Source organism: Vanacampus margaritifer, chromosome 7 (assembly GCF_051991255.1).
Source record: "Vanacampus margaritifer isolate UIUO_Vmar chromosome 7, RoL_Vmar_1.0, whole genome shotgun sequence".
NCBI classification, from domain to species: Eukaryota; Metazoa; Chordata; class Actinopteri; order Syngnathiformes; family Syngnathidae; genus Vanacampus; species Vanacampus margaritifer.
This window is the reverse complement of record NC_135438.1, coordinates 27336154-27356370: the sequence shown is the minus strand read 5'-3', so window position 1 is coordinate 27356370 and position 20217 is coordinate 27336154. Positions and strand designations below refer to the sequence as shown.

General features: G+C 41.8%; 1 protein-coding gene and 1 long non-coding RNA gene across 4 annotated transcripts in view; one reads left to right on the top strand and one right to left on the bottom strand.

Moving 5' to 3' along the window:
- The window catches only part of LOC144055725 (syntaxin-3-like), a 65677-nt gene extending 50550 nt beyond the window's left edge, over positions 1-15127 (bottom strand). For all 3 annotated transcript variants that reach the window (XR_013294923.1, XM_077571979.1, XM_077571977.1), the window contains exons 1-7: positions 14791-15127; positions 14116-14190; positions 13921-14020; positions 9906-9980; positions 9276-9346; positions 3747-3855; positions 2269-2342 (exon numbers count right to left, since the gene is read on the bottom strand). Coding sequence is in view for 2 of the 3 variants with exons in the window: in XM_077571979.1 (XP_077428105.1) it covers positions 2269-2342; positions 3747-3855; positions 9276-9346; positions 9906-9980; positions 13921-14020; positions 14116-14190; positions 14791-14820 (534 nt within the window). In the remaining variant the exon portion in view is untranslated. The remainder of the gene's footprint in view (positions 1-2268; positions 2343-3746; positions 3856-9275; positions 9347-9905; positions 9981-13920; positions 14021-14115; positions 14191-14790) is intronic.
- Positions 2591-20217, top strand: part of LOC144055731 (uncharacterized) — a 36415-nt gene continuing 18788 nt past the window's right edge. The window contains exons 1-2 of the long non-coding RNA XR_013294927.1: positions 2591-2646; positions 6656-6747. This is a non-coding gene — a long non-coding RNA (uncharacterized LOC144055731). The remainder of the gene's footprint in view (positions 2647-6655; positions 6748-20217) is intronic.

Sequence of the window (20217 nt, the reverse complement as noted above, 5' to 3'; positions counted from 1 at the left end):
TTAATGGAATGCCCCCCTGATCTTCAAATCGATGTTTACACAACCACAGCAATGGATGCAGAAACTGCTCTTCCGGACATCAAATAAAATATTTCAAATGATGCACAATCTTGTTTATTGAATGATACATGTTGTTATTTGATTTGACTATTTCAAATAACTCTCAATATGGATTAAATTGTTCTCCTTTAACATTTCAAACTCAAAATTAGAAGACGTCTAGTAAGCATAATTTCGTCATTTTCCCAAAGGCGATTGCAGTGAAATTCTCTCAGAACTCATTTGTTGGACTTCACAACCGCTTTGAAACAGGTTTGATGTCACACCATGTGCCACCGTCTAGAGATGGATCAAGAAGTAGCTTTGATTGACTGCATGCTGGCATCTGTGCAAACAGAATGGTTGGGTCAGCATATTCATACAATAAAAAATAATCATAACTTGCTAGCTTGATCATTATTAAAACACAGCCATTGACATTATACGTAATCGGTTAAACGTTTAGCTTTATCTTGTTAGCCAGAAAAAAAACGAAGATTTTGTCACATCTTAATATCAGAAATAGTGGTAATACTGATGGACACAGACATTGTTCATAAACGTTTCCATTTGTATTATTTTTATTTGGCTTCAGTGTTGAAGGCAAATGTGTATGTTTACAAGTGTTAAGAATGATCATTTGAATTTCACTGCAAAACTTGTTTTAACAACACATGGGATACTGTATGTACAGTATAGGATTTTGAAATAAAAACGGCAAATTTGTCATCATGAACTCACATTATATGAAAGGGTCTCGAGTTTAATATTTATCAGTTCAAGTATACAGGTAGTTTTTGAAGACATTAAAGAAATGCACGGACAAGCTATTAGTCACACCGCGGTGAGGTTGTCTCGTCTGGGCTTTAACTGTCTTGTCATTTCCTGTTTTATCTTGAAAATTCTGACTCTTCTTTTGTTTTCAGGTTACTTGCCCTCAACCCTGATTCCTGATTGTGTCCACTTGTTTCCCATTACCCTCATGTGTCAAATGGTCTGCGTCTCCCCTGTCTTGCGCCAAAGTGTTTTCGTCAGAGTCACTCTAGCCAGTCACAGTCGTAGTCCTCGGCCTTGTCATCCTGTCTTCTGTGTGAACTTTTGTTTGTAACTTTGTATTTTATAGCCTTTGTTTTCCCCTCTAAACGAGGAGTTTTATGTTTAGTAAATATCTGCCTTGGCGGCAAACTCCTATCTCTGCGCCTGAGTCCTAAATCTGCCACGCCTTGTCACTATTGAGTTTACACTGTCTCAGCTATGACAATACAATGGCCCAAGTAAAAGGAAATACATTCAGGAGAGAAAGTCACAGTCCAAAGGTAGGCTTCAAATCTAAAAATGAAAATCGTGACTTCAATGTGTTCAGTTTTCGTGACAATTAATAACATGAGATGAGCTAGCTAGCACCAGATTACGAGCTATGATCGTACAATAAATCTTACCTTCATACTAATACTTCTTTCTTTATGCCCACTTTCAGTGCTCTGCATGTCAACCAGCGTTTAAGCTGTTTCACATGGTGTTTGTATATTGAACCATGTTGAAATTTTCACGCCTGGGACGTCCTCTTCTTTCAAAATGACGCATAAACTGGTGTGGCTACTCTGTTTGTTTGGAATTTCGGACTTGTGCATTTTAATGATAAAAACGTGGCGTCATTTGAGATCAACCCACTGTTGTTCGCTGAACCAATGAGGTTGAGCTTTAGTCCGCTCAAATCCTCCAGTGCCTGCCCGCTTCTTCTATGAGTACAAATCACGGCGCTCTACAAGTACGAATCAGTTTTGCACCATCTGTAGCTAGAAATTTGGTGCAAAAGTCACGTGACTGGAGAGCAGCGGAAAAAACACTTGTGACTCCTAGTGGCGACTTCTTTGACTACAAGTTGTCAATTCTACAGGTACAAATCATGACTTTTACAGATACAAATGTACACTTTTTTCTACAGGTACAAAATTTTTTTGTACAGATACAAAAAAAAACTTTACAGGCACAATTTTTTTTACAGGTACAAATCACGACTTCTACAAATACAAATCTATACTTTTTTCTACAGGTACAATTTTTTTTTAACTACAACTCCTATTTTTCTTTTTTTTACAGGTACAAGTTACTTTACTTTATTACCATTTTTACCTCCATACAAAATGTCTTGAGTTACAAGCTTGTTCATGGAATGAATCAAACATGTCTCTCAAGGCACCACTAGACTTTTACAAGAAGTATATTCACCCCAGCAGTGAAGACAGCTGCGTTGCCTCCCTCCAGCATTTCATCTAGTTCTTCATCAGTTGTTGCTTTGCCTGCTATAATTAAGAACAACAAATAAAATTAAATGGAAGGTGTTTTGGCCCTGTTAATATTATTTTCATTTTGGCCCTGTTATTATTATTTTGTGTTAATTAATAGCATGTTGTAAGAAAGTTAAGACGTATCGTTTTGGTCCAATTCCTATACCTTTAAGAAGGCGCTGCCCCTTTAAGAGAGAGAGCGACTCAGCAAGAGAAGACAGTATGCGGTTCCTGCCCACGTGAAAAAGGAGTCATAGAATGAACGAGAACGTTGTTGTCGAGTTGTGTCTGATGCTAAAGTCCATAAAAAGCATTCCCTGTAAGTATTTTCCATATTGGAAATGGTAAATTGATAGAATGCTGATGTGTTAGAAATTGTTAACAAGCGCACTATTTACGTTGTCGAATGCTCCGTCATGTTTGTTTGCACAGATTAGCAGTGATTAGCATAACATGATTGACTTGTGTACATTTTATTTGCTTGTTTATTCTGTATTTGTTGCTACAGTTTCACACCTTCCATATAAAGAAAGGTTCTGCACCCATCCTGGCGTCTGTGACTTATTGTGTGGAGGTGTTTAACTACCTGGATAGCAGAAAGGTTCTGTGAGGCCAGTACAGACGGTGTTTTTTTTCTAATCACCTTTGGGTGAACACAACAGTAGAAAATGTCATCATCACAGCACTGGGATGTGTTCAGCATATTGACGCTTGAGGTTATAAGAACCTTAAGCCTGGTTTATATTTCTGCGTTTGCTCTTGCTATAATAACTGGCGTACATCACGTGATCGACGCCAATCATTTAAGTCAAATACTGCGTCACTCGTGGCCGGGTGCGGCACACATGTCTCCAAATCTTGAGCGCGGTAGATGGCGGGTCGTAACATCGCTCGTGATTAGTCCGTTTTGATGGCGTACTCAGCTTTTTCCGTCTAGTTTCCGTGAAGCCAACTGTGTAAGCGCAGGCGGCGCGATTCCACTTCCTGCCTGGGAGACCACGATTGTACGTGCGGATATGTGTGTGTGATGAAAGGGGGGGGAAAAGAAAAAAAAACTGTTCGCTAAGCACGAAGCTGTTGTGTTTTGGCGGGTTTACGGCCGGCATCAATGCTAATTGGCACGAAATATTTGCCATGGTCATGACAACTCCCAACTTTGTTTCTTGTTCCTGAATTGGTCATAAAATGCAGCGGTGTGCTGTGGCGTCCTAGCCAATAGCAGCCGTAGTGACACCTCGACTTGGAGTGAAAACAGAACCTGATGTGTATTGTGATGTGTACAGTATTGCGCACAAGTATGAAGGCAAACGTGTGGCTCCGCCGTAACGTCTCCGCCTTAGCCTGACGCAGAAGTACCACGAGGCCTTTATCGTTAACATGTACTGCAATGATATCAAGTATACAAACAAACCAACTTACTGATCTCAAGCTGTCGGGCAATCCGTCCTTTACTCTTGTCTCTGAAGTCAACTTGTGCCTCATTGTATTTTGTCATTACCTCTACAAATTTCTTCGCCAGGATGGCATGCTGGGGAATTTAGATAATTTGTTAACTTGTGTTTCAGTGATGAAAAAATTAAAACCTTATCATCATATGAATATATTTATTTTAATAATAATAATACATGTTATTTATAGTGTTTTTCAAAAGAACTCAAAGATGCTTTACAGTTTAAAAGTCAGCAAACAGAATGAAAAGACAAATGTACATAGTGCTGTCAAAGTTATAGCGTTAACTCATAGATTAATCACAAAAAATTATCACATTAATAATTTATTAATGCAGATGACAGTGGATGGTTACGTTAAAGGTAGCACATGTTGTGTTTGTGCAATAAACAAAGCTACATGCAATAAAGTAAATAATTTAATACATGTTTGCGTATGACATTCAGAATATTTGTTCATGTCAAGCTATTGGGGTTGTTTTTTATTTCATTTTAAATTATGCAATTAACTGATTCAAAAAAGAGGAGGATGAGAGTGTTCAGTGGATCAAAAACTGTTGACACACTCATAACATTAAATGTCGAACTAATTAACATAACAGGTGCTCTTTAGCGGGCACTTTTTTTTGGATAAAAAGCCTTTTTAATTAAGTGAATAATCATGATTTTTGCGAAATTCTAAGATGATTAATCTGATTTAAAAAATGTAATCGATAGGCTCCCACTCCGACATTAGTTTTCAGTTAGGGACAAAAATAGATCGTTTGGACAAAATTGTCGATTTTGAGATTTCTCCAAAAATAGCATCCTTGAGTCCTCTGTTTTCATTTTCAGCAACACACAGAAGTTCAAATTGTCATAGACGTGCATGAAAATAAGTAATTATTAAAACAAGTGCATCTTTACCCAACGTGTCTTAAGCTGACTTCAGATAGCAGCACATCTAGGAAAAATGCCTCAAAATAAACCAGAATTCCTCACTTCTAATGTCACTTCACACATGATTTATATAAATTGACATAGTAACCAATAAAAGTCTAAATACACCACAAAGTGACCCGTCAGCACGAAAGTGAACATAAGACGCACGTCAAAACAACGGCATCCTACCTTATCGCAGAAGGGAATGTCGTCATTGGTCCTGGCACTGCGGCGAAGGTTTGTATTCCAAACAAGATAATCTTTAGTTCCGGGAACTCTAACTCTATTTCTCTTTTTAATTTTCAATTAATGTATTCATGCACTAAAGGAGGCTTCCCAAATCCTGGTTTCCTATAATCAACTCATCAGCAAGCTCTGCAGAAGACTGACAACGATCTTGGTCTTTAGAATCAGGTGCCAACCTGCAGGATTCCGACCCTCGAGAACCAGGATTGGGGAAGCCTGCACGAAAGCATGTCAAACTGACGAGGACGAAACTCATGCGAGCAGTCAAGCAGTTCCCACTCGAGCAGAGTGACAGCAAGTTGGAATGATTGTAATCAAGTATTACTGTTACATACTATTAAGTATGTACTGTAGGCTAATATAAAAGGGGCCACTGGCCGGAGAGCAAACCCAGGAGCGCCCCACACCCCAATACGGCCCGCGCCCCAAGCCCATCGCAGCAGAACGAGGCACGGCAGGCCCACCAGGCACCCCACCGGCCCCACCTCCAGCCGTGTGGTGGGGCGGAACACTGGGGGGCGGAAGAGGAGATGGTAGCACTGGGAGACGGGCGGCACCCCCAAATCCCATGCCCAGCGGGGAAAGGCCCCGGTCGTCACGCCAGCGTACCAATGAAAGCTAACCCTGTTACTGAGTTTACCAGCTCGCCGACTGGCGAACTCTACCCCTACACCGTGAATGTGACCCCACCCAGTGTATATATAAGTGTGTGTGTGTGTGGTGCATTAAGAGCAGGTGAGATGGAGCAGAGGGAAATGATACCACCCCCACCACCCCACCCCCGCTCCGCTCCACCTGCTTCCCAGAAGTGTCAATGAGTGTATGTGGTGCATTAAAAAAAAATAGGGGGGCGTGGTGGCGCAGCGGAGATACAGATGTGGGATCGCAAATAAAAAATGATCTGTTTCAAATTTTGGATGATGTCCTTGCCTGTGATTGAGAGCCGATCACATATATTCTAATTCTATACTTAATTTCTCTTTAAAATGATATGTAATACATGATTGTGTGGATGGATGGAGGAGTGATCAAAATATTACATTATTTACAATACATCATTATATTAGCCTACATTATTACATATAAGGCATTTCACAACTTTTGCAGTCATCCCGACTCGCTGTCACTCTGCTTTAGTGGGAGGTGCTTAACTGCTCGCATCAGTGTTTCACCCTCGTCAGTGTGATCTTCCAATCAATAGGATCGTTATCAGGTTTATGAAGAGCTTTCTGATGAGCTGATCATATATCAGCTGTGTTGGAGACTTTCAAAACCTGCAGGACTATGGCCCTCGAGGACCGAGTGTGCCCACGCCTGCTTTAGTGCATGAATACAGTAAACTAAATTAAATTAAAAGTAGTTGTTGTTCGCCTTTTTTTATTGGTTGCTATATCAATTTATATAAATAATTTGTGAAGTGGCATTAGAGGCAAAGGAACTCCGGGTTATTTTGAGGCAGGTTTCCGAGACGCACTGCTAGCTTCTACTTTTCGTGTCTTCCAAGCGATGTTATATGATAGTCTCCCATTTCTTCACACAGTTCTTTGCATGTGAATTGAACTCTGCTAGTATTTCTGGCTACAAGGGTTGGGCAGTAGAGGGCAGGTGAGACAGTGGTCCATAGCGTGGTTTGCTTCTCCACATTCACAGATGGTTGGTCCTGTAGCCCCATTTGTTCAGAGCAACCCTGGATCATCCTGTTATTGTTTGCAGGCGGTTCAGGGTTTTCCATCGAGTCCATGGTGCGTCTGAGCCAGGAGGGAGTGTCACAGTTTTGTGGCGGAGTGAGGAATGTGGACCCAAAGGTAAGGAGGCACAGAGGCCATGTATAGATGTGGCAAGTTTATTTAAAGAAGACGATGAGCTGAGCAGGCAATTGTGAGTTGACGTGACTGGATACGACGTGAGGTGACTGGACGTGACTTGACTGGACTAGACTAGACTCGACGTGACTAGGCTTGACCAGAAGGGACATGGCTTGACTTGGCTGAAAGTGGCTTGGCTTGACTTGGCTGGCTGTGGATTGGCTTGACTTGGCTGGCTGTGGATTGGCTTGACTTAGCTGGCTATGGCTCTGCTTGGCTGGCTTTGACTAGACAAGACGAAGTAGAACGAGACACAACAAACAACACCCAAACTTACAACTCGCAACCACAGACAGCTAGCAACAACGCACCCACGCAGACTGAACAAAAACAGTAGACTCAATACACCCACACTGATTGACTCAACAAGACATACCTGGGCAAGACACAAGTGGCTGAGGGAATTGATTGGTCAACACACGAAGGGAAGACACACACAGGTGGACACTGGTACACATGACGAGACAAGGGGACCGACAAGGAACACATGACAAAACACTGATCACATAGATAAAATACAACATTAATGCACAAAATCAAACAAAAACCAAACCCCACAGAACCGGGCTGCTAGCTAAAGTATGCTAAAAACACATTGGCTCAAGATGCACTTGAATCATTTATTTTCATACACTGTTGTACTACAATTTTATCATTTGTGCTATTGGGAAATGAAATTAGGCTCCGATGGTGGTAGAAGATGCCGGTTCGACCTGGCAGACCCAAAGGAATTATGAGGGTTGGCTGGGAACGTCAGGCAGAATCCCCTCTCAGAAAGAGTTTCAACTCCCACCTCCGGCAGAACATTGCCCACGTCTCTGGAGGAGGAGGAGGGGGGAATTCAGCGTGAGTGGACCATGTTCCACGCCTCCACTGTTGAGGCAGCCAACTGGAGCTGTGGCCATAAGGTGGTTGATGACTGTTGTGGCAGCAATCCCCAAACCTGCTGGTGGACACCAGCGGTAAGGGATGCCATCAAGCTGAAGGAATCCTATCAGGCCATTTTGGCCTGTTGGACTTCGGAGGCAGCTGACAAGTACTGGCAGGCCAAGCGGAACGCAGCGTCGGTGGTCGTTGAGGCAAAAACTTGGACGTGGGAAGTTTGGTAAGGCCATAGGAAAAGACTTATGAAAAGCTTAGAGGAAATTCTGGTCCACCATCCAGTGTCACTAGAGAAGAAAGCAGTGCACCATTAACACTCCGTATAGTGGCGATGGAGTGCTACTGACCTCAACTCGGGTAGTCGGTGAGAATACACCTCAATTCGACCAACATGTACTCATTTGAGAAAGCAGATTATGGGGACTCTGAGGTGGGCTCACCTATTACTGGGGTTGAAGTTACTGAGGTGGTTAGAAAGCTCATCGGTGGAAAGATACACCCAGAGTTCCTAAAGGCTGTGGAGGTTGTGAGGCTGTACTGGTTGACACACCTCTACAACATCGCGTGGACATCGGGGACATTGTCTCTAGAAAGGCAGACTGGGGTGGTGGTCCCCCTTTTTAAGAAAGGGGACCGGAGGGTGTGCCCAACTCTATAGGGATCACACTCCTCAGCCTCCAGTAAGGTCTATTTAAGGGTGCTGGAGAAGAGGTCCATCGGGAAGTCGAATCACTGATTCAGGAGGAGCAGTGTGGTTTCCGTCCCGGCCGTGGAACAGTGTACCAGCTCTACACCCTCAGCCTGTGCCTCGAGGGTGCATGGGAGTTCACCCAACTAATTTACATGTATGTTATAGACTAGGAGAAGGTGTTCAACCGTCTCCCTCCAGGACTTCTGTGGGTAATGCTTCGGGAGTACAGAATTCCAAACCCCATGATAAGGGCTGTTAGGTCTCTGTACCACCAATGTTAGAGTTCGGTCCGCATTGCCAAGCCAAGTCCACTGGGAAGAGACCTCGGGGCATGCTGGAGAGACTATGTCTCATTTGTCGCGCAAAGCGTCTGACAGTATTCAACAATGCTAATTGGTCCCGTGGAAAACCTAGAAAAACTGACTTTTTCATGAATTTACTGTATAACCCCCACCGTGGATGCCTGGATAGGGTATAAATAAGTGGACATGTGCAAAAGAGGATGTTTGGTGACCCTATGTCAACCAAGAGAGCATTTAGCATTAGTTAAAGTAATAACACAAGCAACAAGATTGTCCCCACCACCGCATCCGATCGCCGAAAAGGATTCGCTGCATGTCTTCTGTATTTTTGCATGTGGAACCCTTGAGTAAATCAGGCCCAAATGTTTCTAAAAAATAAAATATAATGTTCTCAAGGAAATATACAATATAAAATTTGATTTAAATAATTAAAACACATTTAACAATTGGGGAATCATTTAGTATGTCATTACAGCATTTGAAGATTGTAATAGCAATATTATGATACACATACTGGCAATTCTGCAGCAATGATTTAATGCATCATTCTTTAAGATCATGTTGCATTTCTCTAGATGTTAGATGTTTCTAACCTGCGATTTTCTTATCCTGAGGTCAGCAGAGGCCCTCTCATCTTTGTTTGTCTCAAGCTGGTGTTCGATACCTGTTTGAATATTTGTGCATACTGTACATGAGTCCACATATAAAAGCAACCAAAAAGACATTCTCTTGCTTTTGCACAGAACAAGAGCATCATGTTTCTAGTAGAATAGATGTTTTTTATGCAGTTGATATAAAAAAAAAAAGATCTGCACACAATGCCAGAGACCAAGATAACCCTACCATCTCAAAACATTTGCCATTATTAATGTCCATCCATCCATCCATTTTCATAACCACTTATTCATCACAAGGGTCGCGAGGGTGCTGGAGCCTATCTCAGCCGGCTTTGGGTAGTAGGTGAGGTACACCCTGAACTGGTTGCCAAACAATGTAGGACACACACAAGGGTTGAGCATTTTCTGGCGGTGCGATTGCACTTTATAGTCAATGTAGTCCCCACAGGCGGGCACAAATGCGTGCGGCGGGACAGGGTGCATACACATATTACTCTTGTAATAACAGACAAAAACAATCCATCATATTCATTTTTATCATCCTGTAATGAAATGCTTTTAACATCAACATCAGCCTAAAATATAGATACAAGATAAAGTACTGACTCTTGAGTTTGTTTCTTGCATTGTTGGCAGACTTCTTAATCTCATTGGTGACTGCTTCAAGATCATCCTGTGTTTCTAAACATAGAAATAGGGTGGGGGAAAAGAGAAAACTATTAACAGGAGAGACAATGCAAAGTTGATTCTCTGATTACTAAATCAGTGTGTGTGTGTGTGTGTGTGTGTGTGTGTGTGTGTGCCTTTGTCTTTGCTAAATTGTGGGGCCCATCCACGTGTTTTTCCTGGTTTAACTACTATTATGGGGACCGACTTGAAATTGTGGGGACATTTTGGTGGCACCTACTAGGGATGGGTACCTTTCATATTTGAACTGGTAATGTTCAAATACTTGGTACCTGGGAATTGATACCGGTACTCAACGGTACCAATTTTCTGTACTTTTTTTTTGGTGTGTTTGCTCAATTGTATTTATTAATTTATTTGAGTGGTAGTAAATGTTCATCATTGTTTATTTAATAGTAAAATCTTTTAAAAAATCAATTTAACAATTACCTTTCAATATATAAAACTTGACAAATAAAAAATAAAATATCATTCAAATGAGCCAGAGAAGAATAGTAAAAATAAAGGTTAAACATTTTACAATTACTGAAGTATAATTAATAAACATAAGTTAATATTGCAAAAAACAAAGTGTAAGTTCTGTGCGATGAACAACATTCCAGCATGATTGCATTCAGTAGGGGAAGACTGACACCTCCCTCCCATGCGCTGATCTCTCAGCCGAGCCGCTGCCGGGTCCGCCCGCACCCCTCGCCGTTACCGACAGATGGGCTCCCGCGAGCTCTGACCGCGCGACCTCACATGTGAAATCCTGTGCGAGTGGGTGACGTCATTACGCTGGTGCACGTATAATGTTGCGTTCAAGTGCGCCATGGAAAATCGTCAACTCTTCCACTCCCGCACAGTCACAACATTAAAAGACGTGCTTCATAACCGAAACATGGCACTGTTTGAATTTACGTGAATCGGTGCTCGGAAGTACCCAAATCGGTCCATACCACAAAAAGTACCATCTTTGGTACCCATCCCTAGTCCCTACAAGTTCAGACCTCTTTTTGAGGATCAAGACTTGGTTTTAGAGTTTAGGTTTGAATTGGATTATCGTTGAGGTTAAGGTAAGGAATGGGGGTAGGCCATAGGTGTCAAACTCCGGTCCTGGAGGCCTGCAGTCCTGCAGGTTTTGGAGGTTTCCCTCTTCCAACACAAGCTGATTCCAATCAGCAAGACCGTTATCGGGCTTATGCAGAGCTTGCTGATGAGCTGATCATATATCAGCTGTGTTGGAGAACGGAAACATCCAAAACCGGCAGGACTGCGGCCCTCCAGGACTGGAGTTTGACACCTATGGGGTAGGCAATCATTTTTTATGGTTGGGGTTGAGGGAAGTCATGTTATGTCAATAGTTGGTTTTCTATCCACCCATTTTTATTCAAATTTTCAAGAAATGCAAAATGCAAAACCGAATGGAAACACTAGAAATTCAAAAAAGGGCCCACAATTTGCCCAAAAAGTCTTTACGCTTAGAGGGGATGGATTTTGAAGCGTATGGAAAAAAGGAAAACATGTTTTGCAAATAACCGCTGGCGAGACCTGATACACATTACACGTTTTGACCGGATACTACGCCACATGTACGTTTGTAGTCCCAAATCAATTTCGGACAATAAAGTAAGGTATGTTTGAGGGGACGACGAAACGGAAACCTTTTTGGAATTAATTAAAGAAGTGAATATTATTGCAATTTCAGATAGAATATAGGAAAGAAACGCTGCAGTTCATCAAGAATTACAAAAGCAAACTCATATGACGTCATCGCACGGCGCAGTTTTATTTTTTTTCCGGAGAGCTCAGTATTGTTCATTCTGTAATTATACCGATTTGACATGTCATCATCATTGCTCTCTCTTTTTTTAAATTATTATTATTTTTTTTTATAAATTTTTATTTTGTATGTGGGTGAGTATGTGCGTGTGTGTGTGCGTGTGCGTGTGTACTCATTAGTTCACCTAAAACCTATTAACTCTTTGACTGCCAGACGTTTTCAGAAAAGGGATGCCGTGGGTGCCAGCCGATTTAAGCATTTTTACTGATCTTTCGAGGTGCACAGAAAATTTTGTGTTTGGACTATGGAAACACACATACTACCAAATGAAAGATTGGACTCTCATCTTTCATCAGAAAAAAAGTTTGTTTCTACCTTATTCGTTTTTCAGTAATCAACAATAGAAAATGGTTAGTTTCACCCAAATGCTCTGTTTTGAAACAAAATACGGAGAAATCAAGCTTTTTGTGAAACGATATTATTTCATGCACTCTAGTGAATTTGACACCTTTTTTTTTCCATGAATGAAGCCACAAACACCTAAACAGTACTTTACTAATGTAAAACACTACCACCAACAATGAAAAAGTGTTTTTTGATAGCAAAATACGTTTATTTACATTCAACAGTGTAACAATTTGACAAAACAATTTGGCAAACTATTTACAAATGTGTGCAACCGTGGTACTATTTACAATTGTGTGGATGTTTCAAATACAGTTTTTCTTTTTGTAACACTCCCCTGCGTGCAAGAGGACGCAGCAGGATTTGCACAACAGATTAGTTTCACTGCGATTGCAGACGCTACACTTTTTTGCTGGCTTTTTTTTCTGGGGAATAGCAAGTATATACTGCAGTGTGTGTTTGGCCATGTTGCCATCAAGTCTACTCTCAGGATCATGATACGGTGACGTTACGGTGGTGTTACGTCTGGCTTCCTCATGTCCTTCAGTTCCTATACCGGGTGGTAAGAGATGTTCTGATCCATCTTATCCGCTCCATTCATGGTGGCATCGTAGTCCATAACCAGTGTCTTCTCCGTGATCAGACTGTACCCACTCCTCCGATGAATATGCATTGGACTCGGGGCACTCTTCGTCGTCCGATTGACGCTCCTCTGTAGGATTTTACTAAACGTTATTTAACATTCTTGGCAGTCAAAGAGGTAAAAATCCCATACCGTTCACCTAAACCGAATACTTCAGAATCCAGCTAGAGTCATGAGGTTGTCAGGAGACCCGAGGAAGGATCAAAGAAAGGACAGAAATCCAGCACCGACCAGACATTACCTACTACCCACCGGGTTACCAACCAGAGTCTTACAGCAACCCCAGAAACATCTAAATTCCAACAAATTAGGGAGACCTCAAGAGACCAAAGGAGAGACTGAGGAAAGGAAGGAAGGACAGATGAAGCAGAGTGAGATCCACAGACACTAGCCTCCACCGATTCAACGACCAGAGGAAGATGAATCGGTTTGTGTTTGAGTTTCGATAGATGCCGGTGTGGTGGATCTAGCATGCATGAAAATCTCCACCAAAGAGGGGAGCCGTCGACCCATGCCAGGACAGAGCAAGTGCAACACCTCAGGGCCCTCCAGGCCACGGCAGCGCCAAGGGACAACAGAGAGCAACGGAGAGCAAACCCAGGAGCACTCCCCACCCCAACATGGCCCACGCCCCCAACCCAACGCAGCAGGACGGGGCACGGCAGGCCCGCCAGGCACCCCACTAGCACACAGCCCCCGCTCCCCCCACGACCCCCCATCCACCCCCGCCATCCACCCCAACCAAGCCCCAGCCGCCCCCAGGCCCAGCGGGGAAAGGCCCCGGTCGTCACTCCAGCGTTCTTAGTGAAAGCTAACCCTGTTACTGAGGTTATACTGCCACCTACAGCGGCGGAGTCCCCTCTCAATATTCGCAAAAGGAGAACAGATGGAAACAGGCATAAGTCGCATGTCCGTTTTGCGCATTTTCAGTAAATTTGCTTAAAAAATTCAAAACAATTGGATGGAAACCAGACTAATGAGATGCCCCCACAATGATACAAAGACAGACATGTGTGCGTGCGTGCGTGCGTGTATGTGTGTGTGTGTGTGTGTGTGTGTGCCCCACTAGACATGTAAACCCAACTATGCATGCGTGTGTGTGCGTGTGTTTGAAGGTAATTTACTCTGGTCAGATGTGGGGGAGGACAAAATGGTGGAGTAGAGTTTTTTAATCTCTGTTACACTCTGATCAATCTTTTCAATACTGGAACGGACATCCTCAATCTAAAACAAATAAAGCCACATGCAGTCCATATAAAAAAATAACTCATATATTGATCAAAGTGACATTGATTGAGGAATATAATGACATGTACTACCTGGGCAAAAAAATCTTCCATAAAAGCCTCATTGTCCACAGGAACCTCAATGTCATCCCCTCCAACATCACTAGCCTGTTTAAACCACATAGAAATACATTGAGACTGCATCAGAACAGCAAAAAAGGATGAACAAAAAAAGACAAGATTTTGCATTAGGCAATTAATTACAGTATGCATACAATATTTGCATCGGGTATCTACTTCATTTAGGTACTCAAAATGTGTTTAAACAACAAAACACTGTACATACTGATACAGTATGTTTGACTGATATTCAGTCATATTACAAGATGGATGTATTAACAGGACAGCACGTCTACTTAACAGAACGTGTTGAGGACAAGCTCCAGGGCAGCTTATCAATTGAATGAGGTCATTTTCATACGGAAATTGACCAAGCTGTTTTTGACCTATGATAATTTGTGAAGTTTGTTTCTAGGTCATACTGCATAATAATGCTTGAGTTTAGTTGATGTGTAAATGACTGTGATGTTTAGAATACATATCAATATAATTTTGAGTTGCGCAGTTATCTTTAATCTAATCGTGTTAATTTAAGACAATTCTATCATGACAATGGCAATTCAATTAATCAATAGTATTTAATAAATATTAGTAGAACAACACAAATGTGGTAAGTCACAGTAAGCCACCCAGTAACATTCTGCCTACCTCCTTTAGCTGAGCCAGTCTGTCCTTCATCGTGACAAATGTATAGCTACAAAACAACAGAAAAATAATTAAAACATAAGGAGGAAAAAGACAAAGAATATTCTTGAAAAAAGAAACTGCCAAATCCTGTTTTATTTCTGTCTGAAAATCTAAACAAAGAGAAAGATGAAATGGTGACAACAAGAAAATGTAAAGAGAAAATGAAATTGTTAAAAGACGATGTGTTTAAATAAGAAATAAAATGTGGCCCTAAAAGTTTGTGATTTGTTTGGGTGCCCCTCTCTAGTAAGACATTGCTGTCAATCTAACCTGAGGTCTTGCTAAGCCTCTCTCCTCTAAGAACAGATTAGGGCAGTAGTTCAGGATGACAAACATGTCTCTCCCCCACCCTTTCCAAGTTCAGCCTTATAAGCTTTAGATTCTCACAGTGAGGAATTATGCCACTTAGAATTCTGTGGTTTGAAGTGCGTTTCGTACACACACATACACGCACAAAACAATATATATATATATATATATATATATATATATGCTCATGGAGAAAATGCTGAACCTGCTTGGCACTGAGGAGCCTAACTTTTTGTTTTATTTAACTGCCTCTTCATGTCCAAATGGCGCTTGCGAACACAACTATCTCTGATTCACGTGCCCTAGCAGAGGAAGCTGACAGTTTTTTCCTGGCCACCCAGTGTTACACTTACAACATCTTAGCCACAGCGCGTGCTATCCCAGCCCCGGCAACCGCAGCTGTGCCTAACAAGACACGCGCTGCCACGGGCTGTGTGAACGATTCCATCGCGCGATGAAAGCTGTTTTGCGCGCTGGACTTTCTGACAGTAACTGGGTCGACAAGCTACCCTGGATCATGCTGGGCCTGCGGACTGTACCTGCAGTGTTTGTCGGCTGAGCTTGTCTATGGCCGGGTGAGAGGTTCATTCCGGATTCCTCGATGCGCACCGTGGTCCCTTGCCCCCCCACCCTTACGACGGGCCATTTAAGGTCAAGACTATGGTCGTCGACATTGGTGGCCGGCCCGAGACTATTTCCGTTGACAGGCTTAAACCAGCTCATGTTGACCTGGCCAGACCCTTGGACTTGTCCCCTGGGCCTTGCCTGGTGGACCTCGCTGAGTCTCTGCCTGTTGTTCCTGCGTTCCCACCAGTTGGTGCTTGGGTTTGTTCTGATGTTTCTACTGGGCGGGGGGCCCCTCCCGCCCTCTCTTCCTGTTTCCTTTACTCGCAGGGGTTGTGCTGTTTTGCCGCCCCACCGCCCATAGTTTGATTATGGGTGAATTCTGGGGAGGCTTGTGTAGTGATGAGTACATAATTCACCCACGGAACGTTGGGACGATCGGAATTTCCAGGTGGGGGAATGTTTGTTGTGACGGACTGAGCGGAAGGAGTTTAACCTGTTAGCTCACACTGAGTAGTTTTTCGTGACCTTAAAAGCTCATGTCAATAAAGTGCCACCTCTTGAGCAATTTTGATTTTCCAATTGTTTCTGCTGGGTTCATTCAACCTATAACATTTAATAAACAGACATGTAAGGAAGACAAGAGATATAGACTCGCGAGGAGAATGAACAGAAATGTGCAGATCGCACCCTGACACATTCTGTCGTTCTTCCTCTTTTTATTAGGTTGACCTATCACATGGACATTACTGCTCTGGGGTTTGGGGAAACACGTAGCAGCAATGTGCCAATCATTTACCGAAATTAGTCACTACACAGGCAACAATGCAAACATTTCAAACATTCCTTAACACTAAAAGCTTCTCAAACATAAAAATGTTACGGCCACTTGTCTTGTGATGAGGGCACAGTTCCTGTCTTGTGATGAAGCTTGTGACTGCAGTCGTCTCCAACTCACACAGTTCAAACAGAGGTCACAAGGTTGAATAAATGCTTTACAATTAATAAACAACTAAATATGGGATAATTGAGATGCATTAATCTAAAATTTCCCTCGTTTATCACATATTTACTCAAATTCTCATATCACCTATCAGTCACTTCAGTTAGATTTTTGACAGTAGGATCATTTAAAACATACCAATACCATATATTTGTTAAATAGGCAAAATACTACCATCATAGAGCATAACTTAATATTTTTCTTTTCATCATAAAAAACATTTTGTTGAAATAATCATCAGCACAACATATAATCCAAAGTGTTGTCCTTCAAGTTCAATCAATGTGTTGTTGCTCTAATAAGTTTATATTGTCCACTGTTCGTAATCCAGTGTGCACAATGTCCAGTGCTTCTTTCTGTATGAAATAATCAGCGTTAGTAGTTCAGCCAGCTATCTCTCCTCCCTCTCAAGATGGCCTCAAAAACTAAAATAAAAACAAAAGAAAGCCCCAAATGAGTCTGACCGCATCTTACCTTCGTTCTTACCTACATTCGATTCAGGAAAGGAATTTGTCCCTTCTGACACTTCCAACACAATGGACAGGCCCTAGACTTCACAGCGGCTGCGAAACCTTGTTGGGGGAGCAGACTGCTTCCATCCTCTTCACAGACTGACTTGATCAAACTTTTCTCCACAGCTAGACAAGTTGCTTGTTTTCCCCTTCTCTGACCTTGATTCGGTCGGGCTTCGCTCCGCAACCTTACAAGCTGTTAATCAATGGTACCTGTTGTGCCGTACGATAGGTGAATCAGGACGGTCGTTCAGCGATCTTCACAGCCTTTGGGGCCGGCATCAACACTTACAAGGACCTTCACACCTTAGGCTGGACCTTTGATCAAAACACAAATCACTACCCTTGATGGGAGGTTGGCCTTCCTCATAGCCTTTTGTCTGTCCACGCTAAACTTCATTACCTTCATTCTTTTATCTTTTAATTTCTTAATCAATTCATTAGTTTTTAACATTATCAATGTTCCATAAAACTCATATTTTATCTATAGGCTCCATCACTAACACAGTCGTCCTTTACCGGTTATCAGTGTTGTTGTTTTTTCAACTCCTATATTCATTTTTAACTATCTGTATTGTACTTTTGAGGGCAGTTTCTAGCCTAATGTCCTCTAATATTACACTTCCATTAAACATCTTAATTTCTTGTGGACTGATTACAGGTCTTCCTATGTTTTCATAACTTCTTCTTTACTTTGACCTCTTCCTCTGTTTCCGGAATAACTTACTACCTCTTCTTCTCCAAACCAGAATGTTTCTGCTTCATTTCCTTCAGGTTTTATTCCACTCAATAATGCATTTTTCAACTGCTGCTGATATACACCTCCTACCTGCCTATCATCAACAACAACACTACTTGCTATAAACACTTTCTCTCGAATCGCACTCTGAATTCATCCAATAATTAATCTTCTCTTTATACAGTTGCTTTAATGATACCATAATCAACTGTACGATCACATGTTTGTCTCTTACTTTTATTATTTACCATGCTTAAAAAAACAATCCAGCAAACAGGATAATTTGCCTGCCACAATCTCAACAACTTGTCACCAGTCACCTACTTCACTCAAACTCTCACACAATTCACTTTATCATCCCAAAACACAATTAATCGCACAATTTTCACCTGAGGGCTGGGTGGTGACCACGTTTGGCCCACGCACCTCAGGTTTGACACCCCCAAAATTTCAAATTTTTATCTTTTTGTTATGCACTTATGTTAGACACTATCTAACAACCCCTATACACAATTAGAGCCCTTTTAGATGTCATCTTTAGACAATATGACACACAGACATACAGGAGCTCACACACAAACAGTGAGAAGCCGTACTTACATACACTTTTACACACAATACACTTATGCCTCGATATCAGTAGGCTGTTAAGGCTCCAATTTTCTCCTTGTCTTAATCTTAGCGCCAGCGCCAGTCTCATCTCGCTATCTAGTTTGGTTTTGGTTCACGGGCAGGTATTTCAACCCTCCAATTTTAGAAAATTGTGTCCAGTTTGTCAACACCTAGGCTAGGGTGTTCTAGGGACTGATATGTTTGAAAAACAGGGTGACAATAAATATCCCACTGTGGTAATTCTCAAGCTTCTACCCAACAGGGCGGGAAATTCTTGCCTTTGCTTCCACAATGAGTTGTCACTTACAATCCTGTTTGTTTAATATGAAGTAAGTATCAAGCAATACTACATGTCCATTCACTTCAAACACTCACACAAGGCCTTTTTGTCAGCGTTTCATGTAATTTAAGTACGTACACGACTCCGGCATCGTCTCCTTACACGGACGTTACTGGGCTCCGTTCCCTTTTACTTGCCATTGACTAGTATTCACAAGGTTTTACACTATTGCGTCAGTACCTTCGCGCAATCTTTTCTCACCACTGTTGTCTTCCCTCTGTCAGAATGCCGTCATATGGCGGGCAGAGTTCCAGTCCTCAAAACAAGGGTCTTAGGCTCACTCTAGGGAGGCCTGTGCCATGGCCATGGTCTTTCTGGAGTCCACCACGCCCGCTGGAATCCTTAGGTCTATTGGCAACCAAGTTCTCTTAGAACCAAGTTAATGTTGGGTTCAATCAAACTTGAACATTTAATAAACAGACACGGAAGGAAGACAAAATAAATAAAGATATAGACTCGCGAGTAGAACGAACCTAGAGATGTGCAGATCACAACATCCTGCCCATTCATATATATATATATATATATATATATATATATATATATATATATATATATAGTAGTAAACTATAGTAGTACTAGTATATATGTATATATAAATGTGTATATATGTATATATTGTAGCGATTATTTGGGTTGCTGTAATGGCTTAATGAGAAATTTAGACGGTACTGAGGGGAGTTGTAATTTCCTCAGCAACCTCTGGGGCACCACATTGACTTTGCTTGTTTGTAGGAGCAAAATAAACGATAAAAATCCTATTATCAAGTATTCATAATCTGAAGTTGCTACTTTAGTTGATCATGGAGTTCTTTGCTTTCATAAGAGAATTACTGATCCACTCAGTAAACACAAATGATTCCGCAGAAATTAAATTTCTAGACAACAAATTATTTAGTAAACACACATATATCAGTCACAGACTAACCTATTAATGAAACGGAATAAAAATGTGAATCAAAGATAAAAAGAAAACTTGCAACCTAACTAACTAAGATAAAAAAAAAAGGTAGACTAAAAAGGTAAATGGGGATAAAGATGGAAGCGTTTGACCTGTCAATACTTTTATGTTTGAATAAAAGCGTTGCACCAGTAGTATATGGTCAGATTGCAATGCTGGCGCAATTTACGGACTGGTTCAGTCACACAAAAGAGAGAGAGAGAGATTTGAGCGTCGATCCTCGGTTGAATGCTGGAATGCTGCACCAGGTCTCCAGTTGGTGGCGTGGAGGCCGCGCGTAGGTCCTTGGCTGGCGCACGTCCAGCTGGAATGCTGCCCGGGAGTCTCTGGCTGCTGGTCGGTGATGCG